Source organism: Anomaloglossus baeobatrachus, chromosome 8 (genome assembly GCF_048569485.1).
Source record: "Anomaloglossus baeobatrachus isolate aAnoBae1 chromosome 8, aAnoBae1.hap1, whole genome shotgun sequence".
Lineage (NCBI taxonomy): Eukaryota > Metazoa > Chordata > Amphibia > Anura > Aromobatidae > Anomaloglossus > Anomaloglossus baeobatrachus.
In genome coordinates this window covers 78,012,802-78,029,411 of record NC_134360.1, presented here as the reverse complement: position 1 = coordinate 78,029,411, position 16,610 = coordinate 78,012,802, and the positions used below count along the sequence as shown (strand labels likewise).

The window sequence follows — 16,610 nt, the reverse complement described above, 5'->3', positions numbered from 1 at the left end:
CGGTCTGTACCGGAAATGCGTCATTACGCTCAGGACGCATTTGCCGGAAGTAGCTCAATGTTCCCGCCTACGACTCTCAAATAGCCACGCCTTTTTCAAAACATTACACCTCCCTACAAAAAGCTCCGCCCTCTCGTGTTTCCATGGGAACAGTAAACCTTCCAAGTTCGTGCAGTAAGGTAAGCTGTGAGAGGTGCGAGGTCCCCGGGCTGAGGCGGCTGCGGCTGTGTGTGCCGGGGCACGGTCCTCACACTGTGCAGCCCAATCTCCGCTTCTCCTGGCTCAGCTTCTGCCCTAATGTAAAGCGGGTACAGCCCCCACCACCGTGTGCCGGTTATGTCGGTGCTGCCTGCTCCCATGATGGGCAGCATTCACACAATGCGTTTTTCCTGCACTGTCATCAGTGACAGATTTGCCGGATCTCATTATTATTCCCATTATATTATTTACTGGCATAGCACCAGCATGTGCCATAGCGCAGTACAGAGAATGGAGAGCGCAGCACCCCAATTCATCACGTGTCATTTGTCTCTTTACATTATTTCTTTTGTATTTGTTGATTTTTCTTTGCACCAAATTCTTAGAAATGTTCAGGTGGGTAATGCAAAATCACAAATGCCTCCCATGTGCTTCATATTCTGCTTGTTTTTGTTTTGTTTTTTTTTTTAAAAAAAAAAGGATTTTTTCACTAGGTTTTTGCCACCTCATGTGAGAGCAGCACACATTAGACCTCATGGTCCATAAGACTATCCAAGCCTCCTCCTCACAACCCCTTCTGAGGAGGGTGACGAAACATGCGTCAGGGGTCTCAGGGAGTCATATGGTTCTCAGGGAGTCTCAGGTGGTCTTGGTGTTTCTATGGTCTCAGGGAATCATAGGGGTCTCAGGGGGTCTTTAGGGTCTCTGAGTCTTTAGGGCCTCGAAGTCTCAGGGAGTCATAGGAAGTCTCTCAGGGAGTCGTGGGGTCTCAGGCAGTGTATAGGGTTCTCAGGGAGTCTCAAGGAGTCATAGGGGTCTCGGAGTCTCTTGTGTCTCAAGGAGTCAGAGGGTCTCAGGGACACATTCCACTTGATAAATATTGCTGTATTTTTCTGCATTTTTGTGTGCTGCCTGGGGGGGCTTCCACAGCCCTCGTATAGGGCTTGCTGGTTGCATTTTGCACTTTGATGGTATTAAAGGGAGCCTGCATCAGGTTATTCTCTTATGAGCTGCGTCCACCACCAGTGCGCCGTCCTCCTGCGCAGACCCATATGCATGACGCATCCTACGTCATCCACACAGTCTTCCATTGCACTCCTGCGCATGCGCACATTGATCTGCCCTGCTGAGGGCACAGTACAGTAATGTAGCACGCATGTGCGGTCATACTTTGACCTTTCTTCATGCCTGTGCATTACAGTACTTTGCGCGGCCCTCAGCAGGGTAGATCAATGTGCGCATGCACGAGAGTGCAATGCAGACCTCTGTGTGGATGACGTAGGACGCATCATCCACGTGGTTCTGGGCAGGAGGACGGCGACTGCACAAGATGAGGAGGCGCCGGGCTGAGAGCAGTGATGCCCATCGGACCGGACCGGACCACCCCCCAGGTGAGTATAATAAAGGTGATTTTTATGTTATATAGAGCACTCCAGAATTCTAGAACGCTGTATATAAGAGAGCACTGGTGGTGGCTGCAGCTTATTGGGGAAAAACCTGGTGACAGCTTCCCTTTAATCCTCTGTGTGCAGAGTGGGTTTTCATTTGATTGCTGCCCCCCCCCCCCCCGTTATTTCCATATGTGCATATTATATTTCTCTCTGGTGCTGTATAGTATATTCTATGCTGCTTTTTGTAGTTGATGCTTTTACCTTGTACACTGCCTTTTAGCTCTGGCTGGTTTGTAAAGTTTGGTGCTCGAACCCAAACACAGCTTCTCACAAAAGTCCGTGGTTGAGTTTGGATGCTGAATATAGTTTGTTGAAAGGCTGCAGCGCAAAGTTCGGGTACCCATTGACTTCTATGGGGTCCAGGGGTCACATTCTAGTACCGAACCAAACGTTTTACTACAGTTCATCTGAATCCAGACATCCAGGGTCCGCTCATCCCAGTGCTTAGCAGTCTTTGTCCCCAGTACAGCTTTCTCACTTTGTGCCGCACATGCACATACACCTTTGTTAATTTTGACAGGTCTCCTTGTCTGATACAATATTCATTAGGGCATCAGCATTGTGATTTGTTTTTTTCCAGCCCTAGTCTCAGCATATTTGTGGACTCCGCATGTACCGGTATCAGCCCAGATGTTTGTTAGTAACCACTTTTTAAATGTCTTGATCTACATTTCTAGTCTGTACATTTCTATTTTTATGTTTTTATCATACTCTCCACTTCGTATTCAATAAAGGATTTTTAATAATATGTATTTTTGGTTTGTTGAAAGTCTTTTGCTTGGATTTTTGAGAGCAGTATGATGTAGGGGCAGAGATCCTGATTTCAGCAACGTGTCACTTCGTTCGCTTCGTGCTGCAGTTTTGATAAAATCACAGTGTTATCTGCTGCAGATCTACCAGTTCCCCGATCTTTGTATAACTTAGTCCACAATCCTGATTGACAGATTTCTGCCTATGCACAGTGTACAGAGAAAGCTACCAATCTGGTATGAGCGGAATTATACAGAGGTGAGCATTCAGCCAACTGGTAGATCAGCAGATAAAACAGGGATTTTATAAAAACTGCAGGAAAAAGCTCATTAAGTGACACATCACTGGAATCAGTGTCTCTTTCCCTCCATCATATTGCTCTCAGATGGGGCAGCAAAAACCTGGTAACAAATTCATTTCAATTAAGTCTATTCTGTTTGCTTATGTTTTATATTCGCTATTGTGGTTGGAGTTTGCTTTTTCCAGATTTCTCCGTTTGATTCATCAATTGCAACTCTAATATTTTTGCGCAAAATACAATTCACAGACCCTCTGGACTGATTCTATGTATGTCTGGAATTTCTGCTGATTTTTACATGCAATTTGGTGCAATAAAAGTCTTTAGAAAAGGCTAACGACAAAAGTAAAGGACATTTTTTATTTGGCACAAAATTCATGAACCGCGTGAGACATTTTGACCAATACAGCGCAATAACATTAAGAAGTAACACAGGACTGATGTAAAAACCTCACATTCTGAATTTATGGCCCTTTGTGTCTTTACTCTTTTGTCACTTTTTAATGCAAAGAGTCACATGTTCAGCTAAAATATCACAAACTATGAGCAAAAAAGAACAATTTTGTGTTAAATGTAACCGGTTCTGGCTCCTTGGGACCCATCACTTGCTGTATGCATCGCTGTAGCAGCATCATACGTGATCTATGGCTGTGCACCTCGTGTTATGGCTGCAGCATTATTGAAAATTGACTTTGTGGATGACACAGAGGAAACATAAATAACAATTTGGTAAAGAAAAGCCTCTGCACCCATGTGTTACACCTCTTACTAATCCAGGTCTGATGCGTCTGATATGGGGGTCTCCGTGTCGGGGACGTCTGCAGTGTCGGTGCGCTGTATACACCAGCTGTGTAGTGGTTATACCTGCCCCTTCTTCTATGAGGACTGTAGTTGTGCTTCATTACTAATTATGGGTCTGGGTAAATTATTTTGTAACTAATTACAGATTTATTCTGCATCGTCAGAGAAGTGAACAGTTGCTTCGCAGATTGCTTTGTCTCAGTCTAGACACTCTTCCCTGGCGAGGGTATAGGCTACAGATGGCTTGTAATCTGCTCACTGCCATCATGGACAGAAGGCGTCTTGCATCTAATGAGTAATAAACATGGAGATTAATTAATTGTGGAGTTGCGCGCTACAGGCAGAAAGTGGGAGTGCATTTATTTTTACTGGTGCACGGTACAAACAGGGACCAGTCTCTCCCCCAGGTCAGCGTTGAGAAGATGAGCAGATCCTGCTGCCTGTTTTACCTGGCATTGCCATCCCAGGACCTTTTTCTGTTTTCCCCCTAAATCTTGTATATGTGGTGTAGTGTCAGTATGTTAGTATACTCACCTATACTCTCCGGGGTCCGAAACCGCTCCTCTTCTCTGTGACCTCACCGCTCTGCAGACTCTCGGGGTCACACTGCGCTCTGTGTGACCCAGTAGTCTCTTTTACAATGTAAGTCTATGGAACATCAGTATGAGGCTCCATAGACATACATTGTAAAAGAGACTACTGAGCCACACAGTGCAGTGTGCTCTAGTAGTCTCTTTTACAATGTAAGTCTATAGAACGTCACTATGAGGCTCAGAACGAGGCTCCATAGACTTACATTGTAAAAGAGACTACTGAGCCACACAGCGCAATGTGATTTAGTAGTCTTTTTTACAATGTAAGTCTATAGAACGTCAGTATGAGGCTCCATAGACATACATTGTAAAAGAGACTACTGAGCCACACAGTGCAGTGTGATCTAGTAGTCTCTTTTACAATGTAAGTTTATAGAACGTCACTATGAGGCTCAGAACGAGGCTCCATAGACTTGCATTGTAAAAGAGACTACTGAGCCACACAGTGCAGTGTGATCTAGTAGTCTCTTTTACAATGTAAGTCTATAGAACGTCAGTATGAGGCTCAGAACAAGGCTCCATAGACTTACATTGTAAAAGAGACTACTGAGCCACACAGTGCAGTGTGATCTAGTAGTCTCTTTTACAATGTAAGTCTATAGAACGTCAGTATGAGGCTCAGAACAAGGCTCCATAGACTTACATTGTAAAAGAGACTACTGAGCCACACAGTGCAGTGTGATCTAGTAGTCTCTTTTAGGCTATGTGCGCACGTTGCGTAAATACATGCAGTTACGCTGCGCTTTGTAGCGCAGCGTAACTGCATGCGTCCTGCGTCCCCTGCACAGTCTATGGAGATTGTGCAGGGGCCGTGCGCACGTGGCGTTTTAGAGCGCAGCGCTTCGGCTACTGCCGAAGCGCTGCGTTCTAGAAGTGACATGTCACTTCTTCCGTGCGCTTTGCCGGCAGCTCCTGCTCTGTCTATGGGAGGAGCTGCAGGCAGAGCGCATGGAATCGGCTTTTTTTTTTTTTCACTACGGACATTTCTGCAGCGATTTAAAGAGCACATGTGCTCTTCAGATCGCTGCAGAAATTTCTGCAGTGACTGTACGCAACGTGCGCACATAGCCTTACAATGTAAGTCTATAGAACGTCAGTATGAGGCTCAGAACGAGGCTCCATAGACTTGCATTGTAAAAGAGACTACTGGATCACACAGACCCAGATAGGTTGAATCACCGCCATGTGTCTCAGAAGAGGATCGGAACAGTATTGAAACTATTCCCACAAAAAAAAACAAGCCTTCATATGGGTTTGTCCGTGGAAGCAAAAAAAAACACACAAAAAATATTCTCACCTGTCCTCCGCTCCCGTGGTGTCCTCAGCTGCTTCTTGCAGTCCGCAGGCACACAGACCCCTCTGTGTTAGCGTCCGCTGCACGGAGCGTCCGCTGCAGGATGTCGTCATGCCGTTGCTACAGTTGAATGCTTTACGGCGCCACAAAACATTCAACTGCAGTAAAGCACTGACAGCGGCGGCCCCATATATTGGACACGATCATGGAGGAGTGCTTCTTGTGGACTGCAGTCATATAGCCCCCAAGACGATCGTGTCAAATACACAGGGCCGCCGCTGCTGCTGTCAGCGCTTTACTTCAGTTGAATGGTTTGTGGAGCTGTAAAGCATTCCACTGCAGTAAAGCCATGACAACATCCTGCAGCTGCCGCTGCGTACACCGGGCGCTAACTTGAAGGGTCTGTGTGCCTGCGGACTGCAAGAAGCAGCTGGAGGCACCGCGGGCATGGAGGAGAGGTGAGAATATCTTTTATTGTGTGTACACAACGGTATAATAGGGGACAGGAAGGGAACTAGGAGGAGGACATTACTAAACAATGGGGACATTTAACTGGAAAAGTTGGGGGTCTTATATGCCCTGTCGTCTTATACGCCGGAAAATACGGTATGTGACAATTGCAGCCAGTGAAAACTTTTTTGGTGGTATCAAAATGAGATTGGTCTTGGACTGCATTGATGCAACTTAAAAGGTTGAGTAGAGACTTTTTTACTTATCTTCAATGAAAAATAGGTTGCGGCACTCACCGATATTATCGCCTTTATTTCAGAATAAGCAAACATGGAGAACAGACAGCGAGGCAGTGTGAAGGATCACGTGGGGGCCACGTGCTGTCTGAAAAAAGATAATATTGTGTTGGTGAGTGCCACTATTTATTTTCTGCTGAAGGCGATTACTGAGACTCCGGTGTGATGGCGGAGTGCCACTGAAATCTACCTAACAACGGTATGAAAGACAAGAGGGAGCAGTGTCGACTAGGACCCAGCTGATTCATCTAAATTGCAGCTTCCAGATTTCTTATAATAAAAAACCTCAGTAAAATGTATTTTAGTTTTCATTTATGCCCTTTTTATTCAACCATTGTGTCTTTCAGTACCTCCAGCATGTCTCAGAAGGATGGAAATGTGCAAGTGCCGATGGGCACAGGTTTTTGGACCAGCGCTAAGCCACCTCAGTACAGTAAAGAGACGCAAGATTTACTAAAAGGTAATATTTAATATTAAGGGCCCTTTTGGTTTTACAATTAAAGGTGGACTAAAACATTCCTATTTGTATAGCAATTGTAACATTGTTCAGTATACTACATATACAATATGTTAACACAAGGCCGGTCCTAATATTTATGGACACTCCCATTATACAATTATATCAACACTTGAAAAAACATATGAACTCATTTTTTCAAAAAAGGAGCAACAAAGTCCTACATATGATCCATATAAATTTTATTAATACACTCACTCAAACATAAAAAGATGTATGCAACAAACAGACAGAGATTAGCAGCATAATAGTATTGCACATATATCCGATCCACAAAAGTGACTAGTGCTGTGCAAAAATGCAATTAGTGATGCCCTATGAGGTCAGTGTAAGGGGTTCTAGGCCTAAACCAATTTACCACCAGAAATAATTAGCAGGCTGACCACCAACAACTAGACATCCAGAAACATCATATATTATTGCATACAAGATGAATATATAAATCACTAAATCACTACATGGGTCTGAATACTATATCACATTACCCAGTTTGCAAAAGAATGGTGGCCTTAGTCTCAATGCGTCCATAGATGGCGCTACAGTCCCATAAATACAAAGGACCGATATAATAGTAGTAAATTGAATACGTCGGCCGGTGCCTGCAGAACTACTCCCCCCGAGGGGAGGACATCATGTACTAGCAGACACCGAAAACCGGCCAAGTATGAGCACCAAAAAAACCACCATGCAAGAGCGTAACAATTACCTGGGAATGCTGTGAAAACACGCTGCTAGCCTCTTTCCCCGACGTACGTTTCGCTTCCCGCTTCTACGGGGGGCATGTCGGGCTGGAACAAGCGCCAAGATTAAATGGCGGCGGACATCCAATCAGATGCACTCACGGCGCCTGCGTCAGTCATGTTCCTCCCTTGATACAACGTAACTTCCTGTCGGGCGACTGTGGAACGCAGCCTGCGTGTCAAGCCTCCGGAAATGACCGACAGGCAAAGCTGCTCCACTTACTGCGCCCGGCATTTCAGTTCCGGGAGGTTACAGACCACTCAGGCGCACCGCATCTGAATAGCAAGTCCGCCGCATTATGGCACATACAATAAATGAAATTCTTCACCCATAGTGACTATTCATCATAAACTGACCGTAAAGAAATACAGATGTAATTGCAACATTATAATAGCTATCCCATTGGTTGCATCATTAGTTCCCTAACACTTACACAAATATTACATGCTGCTGTACAAAATACTCCCCATTAACTTTATTATAATTAATTCAAAATTTCCACAATAAATAGGAGACCATTTGTCCCAGCAACAATTATTATCAATATACATATTGCACCCAAGGGGAATCTTCAGAACAATAGAGGTGGATTTCCATCAACACCGACAACTTCAGATGATAATGCAATCTCTATAAGAAAAAGAACAGTCACATAAGTAAAGAATCACACAAATATAGGTTAAAAACACCTTGCACACACTTAGATCCATACCCAAACACAAATTAAAATCATTATAAAAAGGAATTGGCAACAGGAGCCCAGAAACATGCTAAAATTCATAGACAGTTCATTATTGACCACTTTACATCAACCTTACAAAAACGCCCCGAATCCTAAGGTCTCATTTAGACCCTGTGGACTGAGTGTACCTAACCGATAGATCCAGCGGCTTTCTACTCTGGCTAGAATCTTGCCCAAATCTCCACCTCTAATCCCTAGATCCACCTGATCTATGGCCCTAACTTTTAACCCACCCGGATTGCAGTTGTGAAACTCTTTAAAATGTCGCGGGAGGGTTTTTAATTGTGTGCCATCCTCAGTTGTTTTTGCTTTGGCAATGTCTCGGCAATGTTCACGTACCCTGACTTTTATTTCGCGGGTCGTTAACCCCACATAGAGTTTTTTGCATGGACATTCACCAAGGTAGATGACTCCCCTTGATGAACATGTCAATTGCTTCCTTATAGTAAAGGTTTTTGACCCGTCAAAGTTGACAAAAGTTTTGGATTTAACCAAATTAGCGCAGGCTTTGCAAAGCCCACACGGAAAAAAGCCCTGGTCCGTTGCTGTAACTGGTCTCTTGAGTTTTACACTTGGATCAAAATGGCTGTGAACCAATGAATCCCTCAAGTTTTTAGATCTTCTTGCTGTGACCAATGGTTTAGGGGGTAAAATGCTTTTCAAGATTACATCCGAACGCAAAATATCCCAATGTTTCTGCAAAATCCCTTTCATCACAGCCCATTGATTATGGTAAGTTGTAATAAACCGTACAGGCCCCGATTTTTCCTTTCCAATTCTATTTCTACCAATATTTGAACTATTAGAAAATAGGAGCGCATTTCTAGAGGAAGCTGTAGCCCGATGATATCCTCTTTTTATCATTTTCTTGCTATAGCCTCTCTCCAAGAACCTCTGAGCCAGATCACTAGATTGTTTATCAAAACTAAGTTGGTCAGAACAGATCCTTTTGGTTCTTAGAAATTGGCCTATTGGAATACCCGAAATCAATGTTCTCGGGTGAGAGGATGAGGCATGAAGAAGGCTATTAGTTGCCGTATCTTTTCTAAAGATAGAAGTTGACAACATGCCATTATCCTCAGTTCTAATGGCGATATCCAAAAAATCGAGCTCTCTTCCCTGTCTGAATGTTAATTTGATATTCTGTTCATTGTTGTTTAAGGTTCGCATCAACCCATCCAATTCAGATGGGGTGCCATCCCAAATGAACAGAATATCATCTATGTAGCGCATCCAGTTAAGGATGCGACTACATTCAGGGATAACATCACTCAAAAAAATGTCTCTCTCCCAGGCACCCAAAAACAAATTGGCATAAGAGGGGGCACATGCCGCCCCCATTGCCGTTCCCTGTGTCTGGAGAAAGATCTTGCCATCAAATGTAAATGCATTATGTGTTAATACAAATTCCAATAGTATCAGCAATAACTCCACCATAGATTTATCAATCGTGCTATTCCTCAGAAAAAATGTGGCTGCTCGTAAACCATCTGAATGTTTAATAGACGTATACAAGGACTCGACATCGGCCGTGACTAAGATCATATTTGGATTCAACTGAATCCCATCCAGTCTACAGAGGGCCGATGTCGTGTCCTTGATATACGATGGAAGTTCAGCAACCAACGGTTTAAGATAATAATCAATTATACCACAAATCATTTCACACAGCCCTCCATTACCTGCCACAATAGGTCTTCCGGGAGGGTCTGTGATATTTTTGTGAACTTTCGGGATCAAATAAAAAGTTGCCAAGCGAGGATGTAAGTTCTTCATAAAATCCAACAATTTTTTTGGTATTATTCCTTCATCAAAGGCTTGAGATAGAATTGACAAGAGTTCATCCTGAAAAATTGGAAGGGGATTAGACACTAATTTTTTGTAGCAATCTTTTACATTCAATAGTTTGTAGGCCTGTCGCTCATACATAGCGATCGGCCATACAACTATATTCCCGCCTTTATCGGCGCCTTTAAAGACTACGTCAGTCCATGACTGCAAATCCTTAAACGCTGCCCTTTCATTTCTAGACAAGTTGGAATGACCCCACTGGCCAGGTACCATTTGCTCGAATTCTTGTGTCACCATCCTTGTAAAGATCTCAATGGCTGGGCATGTATTAAAGGCAGGAAATTTACTAGATTTGTTCAATAAGTCATGCGGAAAACTACTTACTGCCTGAGGTGCACTTTCATCCTCTAAAGACTGTAATGTGGCCAACGCCTCCTTTTCCACCTCAGAGAAAGACTCCTCCGGTTGAAAGGATTTGCTGTATAACCTCCTAAAGAATAGTTTCCTTGAGAACAAATGTAAGTCTTTTACTGATGTAAACGTATCTGCAGAACATGAGGGAGAAAATGATAAACCTTTCTCTAACAATGATATATGTGATTCTGTCAAAATGTGATCAGAAAGGTTAATTACCTTGGGTTGTTGTTGTTCACCACCCTGATTTTTACCAAAAATCTCATATGATTTTTTATTATTAAATTTCTGCTTGTTCTTAGACCGCGTGTTGAAGGAGTGCCCCTGATCTGCTGACACACTGCCACTTGCTCCACTTGATGATACTGATTGTATAGAAGAGCTTCTTGACCGATTAAAAATTGGCTCCGACTTCCTGTATTGCCATCTAAAGACTCTATTGCCGTCATAATCTCCCACATCTCGCATATATTTCTTCTGCTTGTCAGTGCTTATTTCCCTCTCCCATTTTTCAAAGTCTTTATCTAACGAAGAGATGAAGTTCTGAAAAGACTCATTATTCATCTCTTTTTGCAAGGTTGACTGAATAGATTCAATTTCTTTTTCAATTTTACTCATGGTCAAAGAGTTTTTCTCAATAATAATTCGTATGAACTCTAATGAGCAGGTGGTCGCTGCTGCAATCCACCTTTGATTTAAATTTTCTTCCTCTAAATCAAAAGAGGGATAAATCTGAACCCTTAATCCCCTCGGTATTATTTTTTGATCATGGTAATTCTCCAATGAGGTGCGGGTCCACCATAATTTCATTTTTTTATATAGCATGTTTTTGTACCTCCTTGCCAAGTCCTTCTGTACCACACTACTATCCACACTTGCTGCACCATCTCTCTTAAAAATTCCTGAAGCTTTGGATTGCCAGGCTGTAAGCTTGGCCTCAAAATCCATATTGAAATGACCAATCTGTAATATAAACAGAAGCAGATAGGTTAACACAAGGCCGGTCCTAATATTTATGGACACTCCCATTATACAATTATATCAACACTTGAAAAAACATATGAACTCATTTTTTCAAAAAAGGAGCAACAAAGTCCTACATATGATCCATATAAATTTTATTAATACACTCACTCAAACATAAAAAGATGTATGCAACAAACAGACAGAGATTAGCAGCATAATAGTATTGCACATATATCCGATCCACAAAAGTGACTAGTGCTGTGCAAAAATGCAATTAGTGATGCCCTATGAGGTCAGTGTAAGGGGTTCTAGGCCTAAACCAATTTACCACCAGAAATAATTAGCAGGCTGACCACCAACAACTAGACATCCAGAAACATCATATATTATTGCATACAAGATGAATATATAAATCACTAAATCACTACATGGGTCTGAATACTATATCACATTACCCAGTTTGCAAAAGAATGGTGGCCTTAGTCTCAATGCGTCCATAGATGGCGCTACAGTCCCATAAATACAAAGGACCGATATAATAGTAGTAAATTGAATACGTCGGCCGGTGCCTGCAGAACTACTCCCCCCGAGGGGAGGACATCATGTACTAGCAGACACCGAAAACCGGCCAAGTATGAGCACCAAAAAAACCACCATGCAAGAGCGTAACAATTACCTGGGAATGCTGTGAAAACACGCTGCTAGCCTCTTTCCCCGACGTACGTTTCGCTTCCCGCTTCTACGGGGGGCATGTCGGGCTGGAACAAGCGCCAAGATTAAATGGCGGCGGACATCCAATCAGATGCACTCACGGCGCCTGCGTCAGTCATGTTCCTCCCTTGATACAACGTAACTTCCTGTCGGGCGACTGTGGAACGCAGCCTGCGTGTCAAGCCTCCGGAAATGACCGACAGGCAAAGCTGCTCCACTTACTGCGCCCGGCATTTCAGTTCCGGGAGGAACATATAATACATATACAATATATAAAACGTAAGCTATATTCAATAAACCTAAATAAAAAGTATATTTAAATGGTTGTCACCGGGTATTTGCTGCTTCATCTGAGAGCAGCATAATGTAGGGGCAGAGACCCTGATTCCAGAGATATGTCACTTACTGGGCTGCTTGCTACAGATCTACCAGTTCTCTGAATGCTGAACTCTGTATAAGTTTCCTACTCCACACTGATGAGGGGCAAATACCCCGAAACAGCGGTCTGTGGATGGATACCATGTTTTGGTATAGGCGGTTTCCTTGACTGGAGACTGCCTTTCCCGTGGTTGTTCCTTTCCGGTGAAAGACCTGGCTAGTTTCCTGCCAGCGTTGAGAAACATGTGATAGTGTCTCCGCAGCATTCTTGTTTTGCAAATTTTTTAATGTAGAGGCAGAGACCCTGATTCCAGAGATATGTCACTTACTGGGCTGCTTGCTACAGATCTACCAGTTCTCTGAATACTGAGCTCTGTATAACCTCGCACTCACCACTCATTGGCGGCGTTCTGTGTACACTGTGCACAGACAAAGTTGCCTATTAGTGGTGGGGTGGGGTTGGGTTACACACACAGTTCTTTTAACCACTTAGCTTTCTTGGAAAAGATGCTCAAAACCCTGAACATATGAACAGCAAGTCTTTGTCACACTAGCTACGGGAATTACCTGACGAAACAAAATGGAAGAGAAACCCTGTGTCTAGGCAAGGGGGAGATGGTGACCCCTGACCAATCCTACTGCTGAGCCCTGGGTTCCCTCACCACCCTAGATAGGTTCTGCACCTATGCACAGAGCCGGATACCTGACCCTGATTTGGTTCCTAGGTAGCGAGCGGATAGGATGAGCTCTTTGTCAGCCCCACTAGGCACTAAAGAACACACAGGGATAACAAACAAGGGAAAACCACTAACCTGTTATCTCTAGTTGTCTCAGGGAGAAAAGCTGCAACAACCACCAAGATTCTCCTGATGTATGCAAGCCGCCTGCTTGCACTGAAGGCTTGATAAAGATGTATCAAATATCACCAGCACCGAGTACTAGGAAGTGAAGGTATATAAAGACAAGGAAAGCACTGATGAACAGCAGCTGACAGGCTGAAAACGCCACAAGGTCCTAGAGGAAAGAATGAAAACCAAGCAGGAATGCTAGAAGTCAGGGAGCAGTTTGTGCAGCCAAACACTGTGGTCTTCTATAGCCGGACACCACAGGACTGTCTGTCACCTGTGATAGTCTTAGGTTTTTGTTTTGTTTTTTTTTATAAACGAATGAATATGAAGATTCTTTTAAACGTTTTCTGAGAGCTTTTTTAAAGTGATTTTCAGGTCTGAAAAAAACCCATTGCATTATTAGGGTATATGGATTTGTTTTTCGTGTCCTTAAAATCAGAAGTGTCGGGCATTCTGATCTTGTGTACTGACCCTAAGCCCTGCGTCTGAGGCGGTGACAACTGACACAGGTACACACGTCACCGCTGATGACACTGGACATTGAATAGCATGTTAGCACGCCCCTGTGGGCATGCTAACATGCTAAGAGGGCGGACTAGTCGGGGAACAAAGGCCCTTGCGACTAGTCCCTGCGCTCATTAGCATATTATAAAGGATCTTTCGAAATGCTTTTTCTAAAGATCTCTTTATCTATGCTAGTGTATACAGGGATGGTTATGCAGGGATTAGGAATATGCAGCCAGAACTGCTCGTGGTTCTAGGTGCATATTGGACCTGACAGGTTCACTTTTAAGGAGAACTAGTTGTAGATACAAATTAACTCTCTTCCAGAGGGAACAACTATCTCACTTTCTTCGGCGCTCCATTGGGAGACCCAGACGATTGGGTGTATAGCACTGCCTCCGGAGGCCACACAAAGCATTACACTAAAAAGTGTAAGGCCCCTCCCCTTCTGGCTATACACCCCCAGTGGGATCACTGGCTCACCAGTTTTCTGCTTTGTGCGAAGGAGGTCAGACATCCACGCATAGCTCCACTGTTTAGTCAGCAGTAGCTGCTGACTCTATCGGATGGAAGAAAAGAGGGCCCATATAGGGCCCCCAGCATGCTCCCTTCTCACCCCACTTGCGGTTTGTAAGGTTGAGGTACCCATTGCGGGTACGGAGGCTGGAGCCCACATGCTGCTTTCCTTCCCCATCCCCCTGAGGGGCTCTGTGGAAGTGGGATCTTACCGGCCCCCAAACCCTGAGGCCGAGCTCCATCCACAGACCCAGAGACCCTGCTGGAGGAGCTGAGTACAGTCAGGGACAAGGCCCTGCAACGTTCAGGTACTCTGTGTCCCCGCACAGACAGGCCACGCACACTCCAGGCTTGCTGGGTGTGCTAGTGCGCCGGGGGCACTAGCGCTGCGCGCTCGGGTTAGAGTCACTGCAGCTTAGCTGAGTGATTTTATGTCTTGGGAACTACCGCGCCGGCCGCTCCGGGAGCGGCGGCGCCGCTGGGACTTGTAGTGCGCCGGGGACTCGCGCTGCCCGCGCTTTTACGGCGGCAGCGCTCATAAATCTAGTCCCCGGCTTTTGCGGCCTAGCTCTGCTTCGTTCCCGCCCCCACCCTGTCAATCAGGGAAAGGGAGAGACGCTGTTCTATAGCCAGCGCCGAGGGCTGGAGTCTTATTTACATACTCCAGCCCTCTCACTGGGCACAGTGGGGACGCAAGTTTCCCGCTCTTGGTCTCAACACGCCCAGGGCCCGCCCCTCTCCACAGGACGCCGGCAGCCATTCCTGCATGCAGTCTGGCTGGAGAACGGACACAGGCTCTGGGGGACTCAGACAAGGGACTCTGGCGACCACACACCCGCGTTTATGCGGGCGGTAAGCTGCACATAAGTGCTGGCCCCACTAGTGCCACAGTGTTATTTGGTGCATTTTTTCCCTGTACCATATATATTTATATTGCACTGTACAGTCGCTTCTTGGCTTATACCCTACATTGCTCTGAGGAGACAACAACATGTCATCCGCAAAACGCAAGGGTGCCAAGGCACAGGCGGTATGCACTGCTTGTGCCGCATGTGGGGCTAATCTACCGGCAGGTTCCAATGACCCCCATTGTGTGCAATGTTCAATCCCTGTGCCACTTCGGCAGCCAGAGTCTATGGTAGTAGTGGCCCAGGCAGAGACGCCTGTGAACCCTGCCCCGGTGACGGGGACAGAATTTGCAGTTTTTGCTGATAAGATGTCTGTGACTATGACAAAAATCCTGGAAACCTTGCAGTCCAGGCCAGTTTCTCAGACCATGGACACTGCTGTGTCTATGCTCCCCGGTCCCCCTCAGTTGGAACTAATCCGTACTTCAAGGGGGTCCCAGGCATCACAGGCTGAAGACTCTGACTCGGATGACAGTCCCAGGCAGCCTAAGCGGGCTCGCTGGGAAAGACCCTCGCCGTCATCACACTGGTCAGGGTCTCAGCGAGACGAGGCTCTGTATGAGGAGACAGAGGTGGGTGATCAGGAATCTAATCCTGACACCGCTCTCAATCTAGATACCCCTGATGGTGACGCTATGGTAAATGACCTTATAGCGGCCATCAATAGACTGTTGGATATTTCTCCCCCAGCCCCTTCAGCAGAGGAGGCAGCTGCACAGCAGGAGAAGTTCCATTTCCGGTATCCTAAGCGTAAATTGAGTACTTTTCTGGACCACTCTGACTTCAGGGAATCAGTCCAGAAACATCATGCTTATCCAGATAAGCGTTTCTCCAAACGTCTTAAGGATACACGTTATCCCTTTCCCCCTGACGTGGTCAAACGCTGGACCCAGTGTCCAAAGGTGGACCCCCCAATCTCCAGTCTTGCGGCTAGATCCATAGTTGCAGTGGAAGATGGGGCTTCAATTAAAGATGCCAATGACAGACAGATGGACCTTTGGTTAAAGTCTGTCTATGAAGCTATCGGCGCGTCGTTTGCTCCAGCATTCGCGGCCGTGTGGGCACTCCAAGCTATTTCAGCTGGCCTGGCACAGGTGGACTCTATCATACGTCCAGCAGTGCCGCGAGTAGCGTCCCTAACCTCGCAAATGTCTGCGTTTGCGACTTACGCTATCAACGCTGTCCTGGACTCTACGAGCCGTACCTCAATGGCGTCTGCCAACTCTGTGGTTTTGCGCAGAGCCTTGTGGTTAAAGGAATGGAAAGCAGATTCTGCTTCCAAGAAATGTTTAACCAGCTTGCCACTATCTGGAGACAGACTGTTTGGTGAGCAATTGGCTGAGATCATTAAACAGTCCAAGGGTAAGGACTCCTCCTTACCCCAGCCCAGATCGAGCAAACCTCAACAGAGGAAGTGGCAGTCGAGGTTTCGGTCCTTTCGAG

At 45.3% G+C, this 16,610-nt stretch overlaps 1 protein-coding gene across 5 annotated transcripts in view; it reads left to right on the top strand.

Annotated features, from left to right (window-relative positions):
- The first annotated feature begins 52 nt into the window (after window positions 1–52).
- The window catches only part of C8H22orf23 (chromosome 8 C22orf23 homolog), a 115,700-nt gene continuing 99,142 nt past the window's right edge, over window positions 53–16,610 (top strand). For 3 of the 5 annotated variants that reach the window (XR_012725102.1, XM_075321811.1, XM_075321808.1), the window contains exons 1-2: window positions 53–179; window positions 6,479–6,591. Coding sequence is in view for 3 of the 5 variants with exons in the window: in XM_075321811.1 (XP_075177926.1) it covers window positions 6,489–6,591 (103 nt within the window). In the remaining 2 variants the exon portion in view is untranslated. Of the gene's footprint in view, window positions 180–6,154; window positions 6,244–6,478; window positions 6,592–13,216; window positions 13,343–16,610 lie in introns of those variants that run through there. The other 2 variants (XM_075321809.1, XM_075321812.1) reach the window with 2 other exon arrangements.